The 14,444-nt window shown below is 41.8% G+C and overlaps 1 protein-coding gene across 3 annotated transcripts; it reads right to left on the reverse strand.

The window, feature by feature from the left end:
• Positions 1 to 34: 34 nt before the first annotated feature.
• On the reverse strand, positions 35 to 14,334 carry LOC124223041 (synaptic vesicle glycoprotein 2C-like). 3 transcript variants are annotated; one of them, XM_046634654.2, is made up of 12 exons: positions 14,153 to 14,334; positions 13,810 to 13,878; positions 13,586 to 13,747; positions 13,369 to 13,531; positions 13,155 to 13,273; positions 12,849 to 13,087; positions 12,605 to 12,780; positions 12,167 to 12,426; positions 11,778 to 11,937; positions 10,549 to 10,676; positions 10,415 to 10,452; positions 35 to 52 (listed from the first exon to the last, which is right to left on the reverse strand). In XM_046634654.2, exons 1-11 carry the CDS (start codon positions 14,226 to 14,228, stop codon positions 10,418 to 10,420), a joined length of 1,587 nt encoding a protein of 528 aa, XP_046490610.1. In that variant the 5' UTR covers positions 14,229 to 14,334; the 3' UTR covers positions 35 to 52; positions 10,415 to 10,417. The 3 variants fall into 3 exon arrangements, with proteins under 3 accessions (XP_046490610.1, XP_046490608.1, XP_046490607.1); XM_046634652.2 differs by lacking the exon at positions 35 to 52 and adding an exon at positions 8,112 to 8,459; XM_046634651.2 differs by lacking the exon at positions 35 to 52 and having other exon boundaries at positions 10,339 to 10,452.
• Positions 14,335 to 14,444: the final 110 nt, after the last annotated feature.

The following is a 14,444-nucleotide window of genomic DNA, read 5'->3' on the forward strand; positions in this document are numbered from 1 at the left end:
TGAGAGGGCGACGAGAGGTGAACGTCGAGAACTCGCGGATCCGCCGACGCACCTGCACAAAAGAGCCCCGTTCGAGCTTAATTAAATTTGAAAACACGTCACCGGCAGAGACGATGCGTCGCGTTGTTAGCAAAAAATCTCTGCATGGATAATTGTACAATAGTCGATGCTCAAGAAGTTACGATTTTTAATTTTCGGACTTTGAATTGACTCCTTGATTCGTTATTACCTGCAAACACGTCCGGATGTACGTTTCTTCAACTTTTGAAATGGCACATTTGATAAAACAGAAAAAAAAAAGATGAAGCAAATTTTGAGTCTGAAAACTTGCAGGGACAGTTTATCAAGTTTTTGGACATCTTACATCACGCTTCGATTAGATTTTGTTTTGTGCTTCTGCTTTATTTACATTGATAATGAAAAACTGACTTTAATTTACTGAAATTTCACTGCAAGTTGCACAAAATCACGCCATTTTGAGCTTTCGATTTATCTGATTTCGGATCCTGAAAAAAAAAAATAACGTGTCGCGATTTTTCTCATTGAAATTTTACAAATCACAGTTCAATAAAGCAAAAAAAGCTCGCCGCGTGGATGAAATTATGAAAATGGAAATACACGCACTTTATTTTTTTACGATATCGATCTGTTATTACACGTATCGCCAATCCTATGAAAAGATTGTGAAATTTCTCTATTCGCCCTGCGAGTACGAAATATATATATAGTAGCGATTTAATAATTCTTTACTGTCCGTCAAACGAGCAGCGAAGATCAGTAAAACTGTCCGACCTGTCGTATCTCAGGTCGCGATGTGAACGATGACGCGATACGTCATCAGTTTTCAAATTTTCAAGATTCTACAATTATCTCAGCGAGTACAAAACGAGAAGTTTATCACGGGAGAAATCCGCTTTGCAGTTTAATTCACCTCTCACCACGTGCGAATCTATACAACTTCCAGGTTGACTCGTATTAGGTATACTCACCAAATTTCCGACACGAACTGCGAATGGAAGTTGGGTAATTAGCATGGTTAAAACGTGGAAGATCTCAATTAGGTGAACCCTGTAATTTCCCTGTGCAACCACGCGATTCTCCGTACATTATACAGGGCTGAAGAACACTCTGCAATCTTTTTTTAACGCGTCATCGACAAAAAGCGAACCGGTGAAAATATGGTTGCTAACGCTATGATGGTGAAAATATGGTTTATCCTGAAAGTATCCAATTTCGATCAGAACTCAATGTTGAAAAATTTAAACAGAATAAAGTTATACGTTTTCGGTTCGAATAGACAATCTTAAAAACATGTTGAATCGATTAATCGGTAAGAATGATACTTTGGAAGCGTATTGAATTTCTATCTACAAAATACTTGAACCTACCAGTATTTAAGGATGTATTGGCTATAAACAAAAGTGAGTCTCGTCCACATAATTGAATACTTTGTGATAAGATGAAATCGGCAAAAAAAAATCAACCAAAATAAAGACGATAAGAAAATTAAATTTGAATAATAACAATCCTCAAAAGTTGTCGATAAAATTTTTAAACAAAACATTGATTCGCAAATTTTCAGGGAATGTTTTTACTTGTCATGTGAAATGAATTTGTTGATTTTTCTGAATACACATGAATTTTTATAGAATTTTCTCAGCATGTTGAAATTTCCGTTTGTATAGTAATTAGAAAAATTCAGTACAACAGGCATCGTTAAAAAAACTGTTTGAATATTGTTGGTATTACGAAAAACGAGGTACGCCTAACCATTCTGCGCCATTGTCGATCCTTTTTTGGTAATTGAAACGCAAAATCAGTTTCTGAGGTTTACTCTACTTTTTTAGTCAAACAAGGCTTTAACGTCAATTTATCGTTGCACGAGCGTTAAATTTTCGCAACAGTTGCAAGAAAATATAGCAACAGTGATCGTAATGCGAAAGAATAGTAACGGACACTAGACTTTCCGGTAACAGCTATAAAACTAATTTTCATTTTCTACCTAGAACTATATTTTGTCGATTGTGGTAAAAAATGAAAATAGTTAAGGACCGAGAGGTAACCGGAAATAAAAATTTCTCTCAGTGTGTATAGTCAATAGATCTTTAATGACTCTGAGTTCTCTCTCGGTGCATAACTGTGAGAATTCCCGTCGTTTGATCGCGGTTATTTCACGCAGGGAGTTGGAAGGTTTAATGACTTCCTCGGGAAACTTGAGAGTAAAAATTTTTGCAAAGGGATTAATCGCTGGATTTTGGGCTTTGTGATTTCCCTTCGACTCGAACGCCGGTGTTCCGTATATTACGAACAGCTTGTATATTCGGCTCCGACGAGCTTGCGAGAGCCATTGCAGCTTATTGTCAAAGCCCGCCTACGCAGTCAATCGCCAAGGTCCCAGGGGCCCGAAGCCTAGACTCCGAAAGCGCGAAACGCTATCCAGATTACGTGAGGCGCGGGCCCGCCGAGCTGGATTGGCACGGCCCTGACCGGAATGAACTCGACGAGAAGAGCTCACTTGGTATGCATCGTTGCGCGGACCCGCGTCAGCGTAGAACAAACAACTCGTCGAGCACCGCTCGTCCTTTCTGCCCGCGGCATCGAAGCCCCAGGTCACTGCGCAAATTTGAATTTCTAGTACTCTATTCGCGAATTTGAACACGCGCTTTGATGGCGATCCGTAAGGCCGGCCGGAAGTAGGCCGTGAAATCGAAAATCCGATTTTCGGCAAGCTTTTCAGGTATTTCTGATCTTTTTAAACACACTGAGAGAAATTTTTAGTTCCGGTTACCGCTCGGTCCTTAACTATTTTCATTTTTTTACCACAATCGACAAAATATAGTTCGAGGTAGGAAATGAAAATTAGTTTTCTAGCTGTTACCGGAAAGTCTAGTATCCGGTAATATTCTTTTTCATTGCGATCACTGTTACTATATTTTCTTGCAACTGTTGCGAAAATTTAATGCTTGTGCAAGAATAAATTGACGTTAAAGCCTTGTTTAACTAAAAAATCAGAGTAAACCTCACAAACTGATTTTGCGTTGCAATTACCAAAAAAGGATCGACGATAGCGTAAAATGGTTAGGCGTACCTCGTTTTTCGTAATTCCAACGATATTCAAACAGTTTTCTTAACTTTACCTGTTTTACTCAATTTTTCTACTTACCGTAACAACTGAAATTTTTCTCAGTGTAGGTACTTTGAAAAACTTCTGGGATACTTTAAATCCTGAGATATCCTTTCAATGTAATTGTAAAATTTCATTTGAATCTTTTCAACACGCTACGGTGATTGAGAAAGCTGAAAATAGATTGCAAAATGCGAAATCTGATTTTCGGAATGCTTTTCAGGTTTCTCGAACCTTTTCGACCAACTTAAAAAACTTTTGGGATACTTTCTGCCCTACAAAACCCTTTCAATGCGATAGCAAGATTTTATTTAAGTCTTTTCAATACGCGATGGCGATTGAGAAAGCTGGAAATAAGTTGTGGAATCCAAAATCTGATTTTCAGAAAGCTTTCGTAATGACTCGAATCTTTTTAACCTCCTTCAAAATCTTCTGCGCTTTTTACCGCCTTACGCAATCCTTTCAAAGCAATTGTAAGATTTTTTTACAGTGGTTCAAAAGTCAAATAATCTTCGAAATTATTCGAAATGTTTCAGACACTTTTTGAGACGCACTGATTTTTTTAATTTATTTATTATTTTTTTTTTTTTAGGCAAACTTAACATCATCCAATTATTATCACTTCAGTCCAAAATTGTACTCAAGAATTGTATTCGAAATATCCGGTGAAAGAGGAATTTTAAAACGGTGAATATGAAATTTTTGAAAGTCTGAAAAATTGCGTAGATTCTCATATCACGATCTCGAGATCGTAAACCTGGTTTCTAACCACGAATTTATTAGGCTGTAAGATCTTCAGGTACGGGAAACTTAAGAAAGTCAGGGAGAGAAAGAGAATCGCAATGTCATCTCGTTTACAAATACATATTATGAAATTCTTCAATTCCGGGATCTTTGCTGAGCTTTGAACAAGGCGAGCATACAAAACGTTCAAGTTTGATTCGAGGGTCTCTTGTCTCGGTTTCACTTTCCACATAGAAACGTCAACGAACCGTGAAAGTCACAAGCTGGTAAAAATTTGATATCCGTTTATCAAGGGGGCCGGAATTAAGCTGATACCAGGTTGGTAAAAAGGGATGAAATTCCGGCCTAACAGTTTTATCGTAAATTCGCATTACCGCCGATGCGTATAAAGTATGCCGGGAGTTTTCCGTGAAACTCTCCGCCGAACGCCGGCGGATAGGCAACCGGAGCTGCATATCAAATAGGCCAAGAATACCAAATGCAGTTTCGGCTGCCTATCGGCCGGCGTTCGGCGTTCAGTTTCACGGAAAACTTCCCCTTCGTCAAATCGGATATACGATGAAAGGTAAGGGAATTAAAGGGTTTGCCGAATTCCGGGAGTGAAAAGTTCGAACAGGGTCAAAGACTCGATATCCAATCGGTGTTGTGAACGCACCTGGACACCGCCTGGTTCAAAAATCGGGCACTTGACATTGTGCGAGACATCGAGCGCCCGTCGACCCGGAACGAGAAGGGGGGAAAAAGTTCTGGCGGGAACCTTCCCCCAATTCGCAACCCAATGAAGGATTTATCGCGGAGAAGAGAAAAATTGGCTCCTCAACGCGTCCTTAAACCGTTATCGAGGAAGAAAGAGAGAGAAAAAAAAAAAAAAAAAACGAAAACAGAAAAAGAAAATAAAAGGAAACGACGAGGAGGAAAAGGACGAAGCCCCGAGAGTTCAGGCTGCGCGGAAGTTTGATGACCGAACTTCAATTCCGCGTTTCGCAGATAAAACTTTGCCTTTTTAGAAAGCTTCAGTTCTCGAAAACGACCCTTCCATCTTTTTTTTTTTTTTTATCCCCCTCACAACTCGCGCCGTCTGAATCTTAATTCGCTGTTCTTCTCAAACGATTCTGATTTTTATCTAAGTAGGGATATTTCAAACGAAGGGCAAAAAGAATAAAATTGTTTTGTAAATTAAATTCCAAACTTTTAGTCGATCGGATACGAATTTCGTGTTTAGATGGCCAAATAGATCCTTCGTAACCAATTAATATGACCGAGTATGATTAACTATAATTAGATAGGACTGGATTCAATCATATTATATCAGCTAGATCGTGAATTTCGCTAATTATTTAAAATCCCAAATTCTCCGATTTTACATGATTTTTTACAATAACATTTGAAACATAATTTAGTTGCGTTTGTAATATTTTCTATCATTTGGTTGAGTGACTAACCGGTTTTGGCAAGAAATAAGAAAGCTCGTCTAGGATTCGAGGCGCGGTTTAATCAAATATGGCATCGCAGTGACGCGATTAGTGCAACATTGTCCGTTGAGGCCACTGGCGAGCCGACAAGAATTCAAATTCTGCATTATGAGACCGGAAATGGAACTTTGCAGAGCAAAAGAGGGACGCTCCAGATTAATACACAATTTATTAACATTGATCTCGATCGATTTCTACTTCAATTCTATCTAATTTTCATTAATTTCCGAGCGTTGTAGAAAAATTTTGTGTGATTTCCAGATTGGATAGAATGACAGGAAATCACGAGAAATCATTGGAACTAACTGTGAATAACTTTGAAAACTGTATATCAACGAAATCATTCCTGCTTGGATAGAAAGTAATGGAATGTCAACGAATTGAAATCGGCAAGACTTAAAAAGATTTCCATAATTTCAGTTGATTTCTTTTGAAGAATTATATTCCTACAGTAAACAAAGTCCCTTTAATTCGTAATGCGATTTCCAGCTGTTAAATTCGCGTCTTCGTTGAGCTAAAGCAAGGACCGTTGAATCGACCCTTTCCTGACCTTTAACGAGGTTTGGAAGAAACGACCGGACTGAAAATCGGGCGCAGACAAAAAGGGCGCGAAAAAGAATGGCGGGAAATTTTCGTATTTTCGTCGGCCTTAGGGAAAAAATCGAGCTTTCTTTCCTGGTTTCCGGAAGCCGGCATCGCGTCGACGGCTCAGCTCGACGAGTCTCCGGGTAATCCGATTTTCGAATGTCGGATTAGAGGGCCGTGGCTGATGTCAGATATTGCAGCAGCGGTCAAGCGGAAAATACATCCCAGCCAGACGTCGGTCGACCTGGAGTCCCGGCTCATTTCACGGTCAGTTGGCAGGGCGAATACGTCGAGGCAACGCCGCCCTTTCTTATCGTTTCTTTGACGGTTTCTCCCCGCTTCTTCGACACCCGCACGTAATTCGCGTCCGCTCTTTTTCGCCCTGCCTTTATGCCCATTCATTTTTCCCCCGTATCGAGAGGGGCGCGAAGGGGGTTATAAAATAAACACGCCTAAAGAGCCCCGCGAGAGAAGCGACAAAAGCCTTTCACGCGAAAGCTCGCGTTGCTGAAAGGTTCCGAAATTACATAATCAATACAACCGAACGTTCTCTTATTTACGCCGCGGGCGAAGTCATTGAATGAACGTGATTCGGGGGATTTGGAACGATGGTAAAAAAAAAAATATTCAGCTCATCTTGTAACTCGTTCGGCACTAATGCATGCAGCTTGTACAAAAAATATTACGGAATTCAATCACGTCTTCGGCAAATTATTACAAAAATGTTTTAAAGAATTTCATGCAAAAAAAAAAAGCCCGAAATTTTTTACTGCTCACAAAAATTCATCATATCATAGTATAAAATATTTCAACCAAGAAATGTATATTTGAAAATCTCCTTTTTGGATTGTGCTTTATTTTCAATCGAAACAAAACGAGAGTTGTAAAATAAAAAAAGAAAAAAAAACCGTCAAACTTTTACGCACCAGATTATAAACCACATGCTGAACCCTCGCTTCATGCGTACGATAATAATTATTTTCAAGGCATCTAGCACACGTGCCATTAACAACGTTCGGTATATAATATAAAACACTAGGAAAATCCAATCTCCCAGCTGAAGGTGAATACATATATAGGTATATCGAACTGTATACATTATAGGTATCGATAGAGTTAGGGAATGGGGGAGAAACTAATCGCCTAGCCTTAGGTGCGCTGAAGTAAAATATATCCTCAGGACCCAAGTCCTAACGGTTCTTCGAAGAAGCGCGGGAATCAATATCAACAAGGATCAAGCCGCGTGTTCACGATTCCCGAATTGTTTACCTCAATTCCTCTCAGCCAATCAGGGCAATTGATTGGATAAGTTGGCCAAGCGGCCGTCCGTATGGCCATAAGCAGCCCCTCCCGTGGCAATAAAGAATATTGGTAGAGAAACGGGAAAATTCAGCAGGTTGACGGGGGAGGGGTATGTGTCGGATTAACCGGAAACGGGGTCGCAACCTAGGAAAACCCGATCGGAGAACCGAACGAACTGACTCGAAATCGGCCCTCGAACGCGCTCAATCTCATCTTATACTCAATTAAACGGGGACTAAGAGTGGGGTGGGGGGTGAGTCCCTGGTGTACCCCGGGTTAAAAGGTAGTGCCGTTCTAAACCCGGTAGACGATAAAGCGAAATAACCCGACGCGAAACGCTGTGAAAATGTCGACCGGAGTGGGGAATAAGCGGAGGGTGTAGGGGGTGGGTTGTATGGGAGAATTCAATTCCCGGCACACTTTCCTCCCCCCCCCCCCCCCTGATCCAGGGAGTGCACGTGCCAGGCTATACACGGCTGCTACGTTACAGGTACAGATTGAAAAGTTTCGATTCCCGATATATATTACAAGGAGCTACGCCGAAGAACGCCGATCTTCATCGACGCGAAACAAGGTTATGCCTCGTCGAAGAGTATCCAAACTATTTCAATCCCCCCCTCCCAAAGCTCCGAACGTTTTTAGTTCCATTTTATAGACTTACAAAAGAATCAGCGTCATAAATGTAGAGGAAGAAAAAAAAAAAAAAACGTGAAAAAAAAAGTTTCATGTTCACGCGTCATATGCAGTCTGTAGTGAACTTATGCTTGCTTAATTTTAATTTCATTCGACAAAAAATCTCAGCTCTGTGTTGCAGGCGTAGTTGAGTTTGAGTCGGTGATTGCAAAGTGATGAGAAAAAAAAAACAGAAATTCGGATCAAATTATGTAGCTTTGGAATGATGAAAAATGTTGATTTTAGATCTGAAATTCGATATCAGTCATTATTTTTCGATTTCGATTTTTACGATTTTTTCATCATCAATGCATATCGTGAAATTGTTGTTAACTGAACAGCTGAAACGAGATTCGAGATTCTGTGAAAAATACTGTTTTTAAGTGATAATATCATTGGTTATATATTTTTTTGGAATCTGCTCACGTTCCAAACGGAGGCTTTCAACGGTCAAGCTTCAAGCTGCTGAACCGAGCGTTCGTCCGAGTGGATATCTATGTGGGTAGAGCTTGACAGGATATCCGGTTTCCGCTCAACTCTTCCGTGATCCTTCTGTAATTCTTCGCCGGTAGTAGCAACAAAAACACGAGTTGAAATTAGTTTTTCTTATCTTCGACGGTATACGGTATACGTACATAGATATGTATTCATAGCTTATAGAACAGATTGAAAAAAATAAATAAGCAAATAAAAACAAACGCGATGAAACGAGACGGTCATTTACGCGGGCCTGCACAGAGCCAAGAAGCGATTGAATGAGAAAGAGACGAAAAAAAAAGTTTCATTTAAACTAATGAAATGCAATTGGGATCGAACTGCGTGAGCCACTTTCGAAAAGATGAAGAATTACCGCCGATCTTAAACTGATTACAGAATCCAAGAAAGGATGGAGAGGATGACGAGATGGTAGGAAGTGAAATTGAGATTTCGTGACATTATCGAAAGTGTTATGGGCGCGGATCGTTCGGGCACGAGTGCCGCTTTATAAAAGGTAAAAAGAATCCGGTAGCGGAACGAGATCGAAAAGAAAGAAATGAGAATGATGGTGAAGAAGGAAAAGTGGAACGGGAAGGGTTGGACCACCGGGAGAGAATCAGCGATGGGTCCAGCTGGATACATAAAGCGAGAAGAGCGGGAATTGAGGGAAGATGGGACCGGAGAGGGCCATTATTGGGAATGATTAAATTTCCTTTGGGCAGTCAGTTTAATAACACGAAGCCCTCGTAAAATAACATTCCCCGGCCTGTCGGGTGCGGCAAACGCGAATCGCCATCCCCCGAAAGCTGCAGTGCTCTCCGAACGTATGGAAATTAAAGCTAAATACAAGGGTGGGTTACCCAAACTGTACGTCGCGCTCCAAACGTCGCCGGAAATCCAGCGGGGTGATCACGAATCCCGACGGTTTTACCCCTATTGTGCGAAATTGAATCGAGATTGCCCGATGGATGCGGTCACCTCCCTTGACTCACACCCTCGGTCTAACTAGACATTAGACATCGGGCCAATATCGGATGATCGAATTAGATTAGGTCGATATATCAGATGAACAAAATAAAAAATCGACCCTGCACAATTATTATTACAGGTTTAAGGCCGATTCCTCGTACAGATTCCGATACCGACATTATATCGACATTTTTAGCCGCTTCACAGCTCAGACACAAACCCTTTTTTATCGATGGTATCGACGAACTATATCGATGATCGATAAAATTGACCAATGTCGGGATAAACTCCACTCAAAAAAAAGGGTTTGTGTCTCAGCTGTGAAGCGGCCAAAAAATTTCGATAAGATGTCGGTAACGGAATCTGTACGCAGAACTGGCCTTACAAATCTATTACGATTCAATTTTTTCTTGTGTTTTATTTATTCTAAATACATATCGGGGGAAGGACTGGATGAACGGATATTTCACCGGGAATTTTATTTCGGTATAAATATATTCCACGGTCTTAGTATTGGCTCTTCCATAAAAGTAAGATTAATAATTGATGTCCGTTGGAAAACGGTAACGCTCGCTGTGAAATCGACCAATTCCTTCGAAAAGACCTCGAGTGACGAGGGAATTCGTTTCTTAGCATTTCTGGATAAAATTTCCGTGCAGTAATGTGCAGCCATGGCGGTTATAAGGGGATTTTGCATTCTGTTGTTAAGCCGAGCTGATCGGCTTACCGCAGTTCGAATAGAACAATACCCGAACAACCCGAAAGCTTCGTAGAATGTAGAGATTTTGTTGGTTCCTGCAATGACGCGATATACCCACCGGCTTACAAAGACCCTATTTCTGTATTCACATGCACACATAAATGTTCCGAAAGTCGATGTCGATGTTGAGTTTGTGCGAATAACGTGATATCGAAAACGATTTTACGGATCGTTTTTTAACAGTGTGAGTAAACCGATTACAAGGCAGGATTTGAAATACGAGATAAAAGGTGTACGCCGCGTGAAATTGTGAAAATGCATTTAAATTCAAGGTAGAAACAAAAAAAACGATCGTCTTTAGTGCTGTACCGTCTATTCCGGAAGCAGGATACAGAGGAGACTGCAAACTGGAACAAATCAAATCACAAATATAATTTTTTTATCACAAACTTGACATTTTTTCGACCGATGTTCATCCAGACATTGCAATAATTGAAACTCACGCAAGGTCACGCATCCCAATCCAATCAGAGTGAAATCACAGTAGGACTTTATGAGGATGCCAATTGTATTTCCAGCAAGAGCGATACCCAAACGTCCGATAGTGAATGCCAAAGAAACTGCCATTGCTCTGTTAAACAAAATGACACAAGCAACTTGATCGTGATAAAGAAAAGACGAATTTCGTACCACCCCTTCCTTTTCTAAAGGATCCTCCGTCTCGGGGAAAACGCTTGACGAAAATTACTCGAGGAGAGACGCCACAGCCCGCAATTTTTCTCTTCCATTTCATTTGAGCCTACCAAACGACATCAAAGAGCAACCTGCACGATATTCGAATTGAATATTTTTCTAATGTCGTTCAGACAGCCGCATTTCGTATTGCGCTTTTGCGAAAAGAATCTATCAAACTACCCGCGTCTTTCCGAAGGCAATTACTTATAACAGGCCTCTGAGAGACCGACACATTTATATTCAGCTTTTGCCACGTAAAAAACGAGACCTCCGCGCAAAGGAACGAGGGGCCATTCACTTCGAAATCATTAACGATTCCCAAATGATTTCCATACAATTTCCAATTATGGAGGATAGTTCATAATAAAAACTAGCGCAATGACAATCAGACCGAAGGCATTAGTCCATCCATTTTCCCTCAAGCTTAAGTTCACTTTTTTTAAATATAACTACAATCTCATATTTTATCTGCTTAACATGAGTAAAAAAGTTCTCGATGAGACAGGATTGAACAAAAATGTCGAGCAATTTATAACATTAGAGTAATTAGGTAACCGATACGAGTTTAGCGTTAAAACGTTCAGCATCGACACAAATTTGTAATTCAACTTGCTTCCAATGACTGATACGTTATCATTCATCTGTTCTGTTCATTTTTCCGCAATGCTGTATTTGACCGATACATTGATAACTGATCAGTAGGTGGCTCGTGATCGAAGTGAAAGGCTGAATTAAGAAACGTCCACTTTCGTTTTGAGAAAAAAAAACAGTACAAACTATAGAAAGATAAGTCCGATGTGGGGATGGGAAGTGTTTCAACTCGCGGAGAAAGAGGTGAAGAGGCACCGGAAGTATGACGGGGAAAAGTCGTTCCGGCGGTAAGAATTTCCCCGCCGTAAGTGGAATTCATCCATCCCAACTGTAACTACGATGATTGTAGAGCCTCGCGAGACGCGAGATGAAGTTTTTAAATTCAAACAATATTACACCGACTCACCTAAGATTGGTGGGGTAAACCTCGACGGCGATGGTGTTCGATACCGTGGAACAGCTTCCCGCGAGAGCGACGGATACCGATATGAGAACAGCCACGGTGATCTCATTCGTGGCGAAATAGTTCCCGAAACCGGCAATCCCACTCAAGAACAGGGCAGAAACTAATCAAGAAAGCGATTAGATCGATGTTAGTTTATACGGGTTTGGCATAGCGCGTTTACCGCGGCACGCGTAAATGTTAGTGTAGTTTGACCGTAGAGTTGGCATGTGTGTTATCAGCGTGATTGTAAAGGTATGGCATGGCCGTGACACATTTACGGCCGCTGCGTGAGTCGCGATAACCGATCAGCGGATTCGCGACGAGTATTTACTGTACTCGGTTATATCTACCTAGCACTGTCTTCTTCCTCAGGATCGCGACCAGCCCTCCGAGTGTCCCGAACGCCACCACGAAGAAGACCCCAGTGACCAACGTGCTCGTATAGACCTCACTCCTGATCAGGCTGCTGCAATCCGCGGACTCCGACGCGGAATTCAGGGTCAGATTAGCCTGGTTGGCCAACACTAACTCGCATATCGTCGCCCCGATTCCAGCCCCTGACTTGATCATGTTCAACAGGTTCGGTATCCAGATGTACATGCCCATCGAGCTTTGAAATGAAAAATTACACTATGAAGCATATGATTAAGACGGAACAGAGCCAATAACAAAAGAACAAGTATTTAGCTGATGTTGCGCTAGCGTGAATCACTTAGCGATTGTCATTGAGTAGAAGAGCATTTAGAGAACACAGTCTTAATTCGTATAATTTTCATGGAAGTTCATACGTGACGCAAATGCCGAATTGAATCAGGCAGAAGAGTAGGGTGGTCCATCCGTACGGCGGCCGAAAAAGCGTTGCGGTTTGGTGCCACATGAGCTTAAAGAGTCCTTGGAGCGTAAACGACAGAGGTGTCGTAACGTGGCCGGGAGTGTCATGAACGTCGGACTTAAGATTCTTGACCTGCGAAACACGTAGGCAGTTTGATACGCTGCATCTGAATTTTAGAGTGAATGGTTTCGGCAGCTTACCGGATACTCGACGTTGCTGTTTCCCGAATTCCTGTTGTAGACCAGTCGGAGAACATTGAGTGCCTCCCGTTTCCGGCCAACCGACATGAGGAACTTTGGACTTTCCGGAAAGAAGGGTAACAAGAAGCCCATTGCGAATGACAGTGAGCCTATGGCTGCCAAGTAGACGCGCCACGATGTGTATACCACGAAACCCAGGTCCCAGTTTACTTCCAACGGGATCAACAACCAGGCTAGACCTACCGCGGGATGTGAATTTCACTTTGTAAACCGTCGCTTGGCTTTGTCTGTCATCAAAAAACTCACCGGGGATCAGAAGGTAGCCAATTGCCATGAAGCCGCAGGTCCAAGTGATGATGCTCGCCCGTTTTGAGGTGGGCAGAAACTCGGTAATGTAGGCGTACACCGTCGATTGGTTACTGCAGCTGAAAGGAAATTGCATTGAGTGGTTCAGGCAGCCTGTCCGTACTTTGCGAGACCTCGAAGAGCGATAATTACGGGAATTTGAACGAATGCTTACAACAAACCAGTGAGGAATCTGAGGACTATGAACAGGTTGGTGGTTGGGGAGAAGCTCGACATGAAGCTAAAAGCCCAGGTACCGATGATGGAGATCAAGAGTACTTTTTTCCTCCCAAAAGTGTCAGCAAAGAATCCCCAAGCGTTGGCGCTAACGACAATTCCTGAGGGAAGAGCTGATCAGACCGGAAAAAAAATTACAGTCATCGGCAACTCACCCAAGAACATAGCTCCGGATAAATAGCCCTTCTTCACGGTCGTCAAGGCCAAGTCACACTGGGCTGCCGGATGGACGAAGCTCATCCCCATCGTCTCGCAGACCGTGGCGACCAGGATTCCACCACATATCGCGATCAGCCCGATATGGTACCATCCGAAACCTAATCAAAGATTGAAGTTCAAGCCGGTGAACATAAGAAACTTGCAATGATGAGCAACTCACCCGTCAACTCGATGGCGCGTTCCAGGTCCACTTCTTCGTCGGCTGACTTCAGCTCGCTGGGTTTGTCTCCTAGATATGTTTAGCGTGTTTAAACTTGTTGATAAGTGAAGAAGGGTCAGCTTCCAAATGTTCAAATATCGGTTTGATCATTTGGTCAAATGTCATTAATCCGAAACATCAAAACTCCGAATGATATAAATTGTCAAAGAATGAACATCACGCTTCACCGTAACTCATTCTCATGATTAACTGTAATCATTTGAATTTCCAAACATTCGATATGCTGGGATTGGACGTAACGATCAATCGTAGAGGAAAATTTTCTTTGGTCAAAAATACTCACCCGATGAGTAGTCTCGCACCTTCTTCAGTTCAATGTCACCTTCCGGGTGTTCAGAGACTCGGTAGCTGTCTGACATTGACGCGGGTGCTTCTACTGGCGAGATAGAAAATGGTTTTCAGTAACGACTCCACGGATTGATAGTCCGTCTTGCTTTGCGGTTGAAGTATATCTGACAATGAGCAGTTTCCCATTCGGCACGACGCTTCGCATGATTACGAATATTTTGTTTCGCATTAGCACAGTAAATGGGAATTGGTTTAATAGCTGATAAACAGTCTTGGGTGGCGCATAG

The sequence above is a fragment of the Neodiprion pinetum genome, chromosome 7, assembly GCF_021155775.2.
Source record: "Neodiprion pinetum isolate iyNeoPine1 chromosome 7, iyNeoPine1.2, whole genome shotgun sequence".
NCBI lineage: Eukaryota > Metazoa > Arthropoda > Insecta > Hymenoptera > Diprionidae > Neodiprion > Neodiprion pinetum.

What these genes read in the sequence shown, in the direction of transcription:
- LOC124223041 (XM_046634654.2), bottom strand. Translation starts at nt 14,228, where the DNA reads ATGTCAGACAGCTACCGAGTCTCTGAACACCCGGAAGGTGACATTGAA. An exon ending in ACGCGCCATCGAGTTGACGG is followed by an intron (nt 13,748 to 13,809) that starts GTGAGTTGCTCA and finishes ATCTTTGATTAG; the next exon opens with GTTTCGGATGGTACCATATC. An exon ending in GTTTACCCCACCAATCTTAG is followed by an intron (nt 10,677 to 11,777) that starts GTGAGTCGGTGT and finishes TTTGTTTAACAG; the next exon opens with AGCAATGGCAGTTTCTTTGG.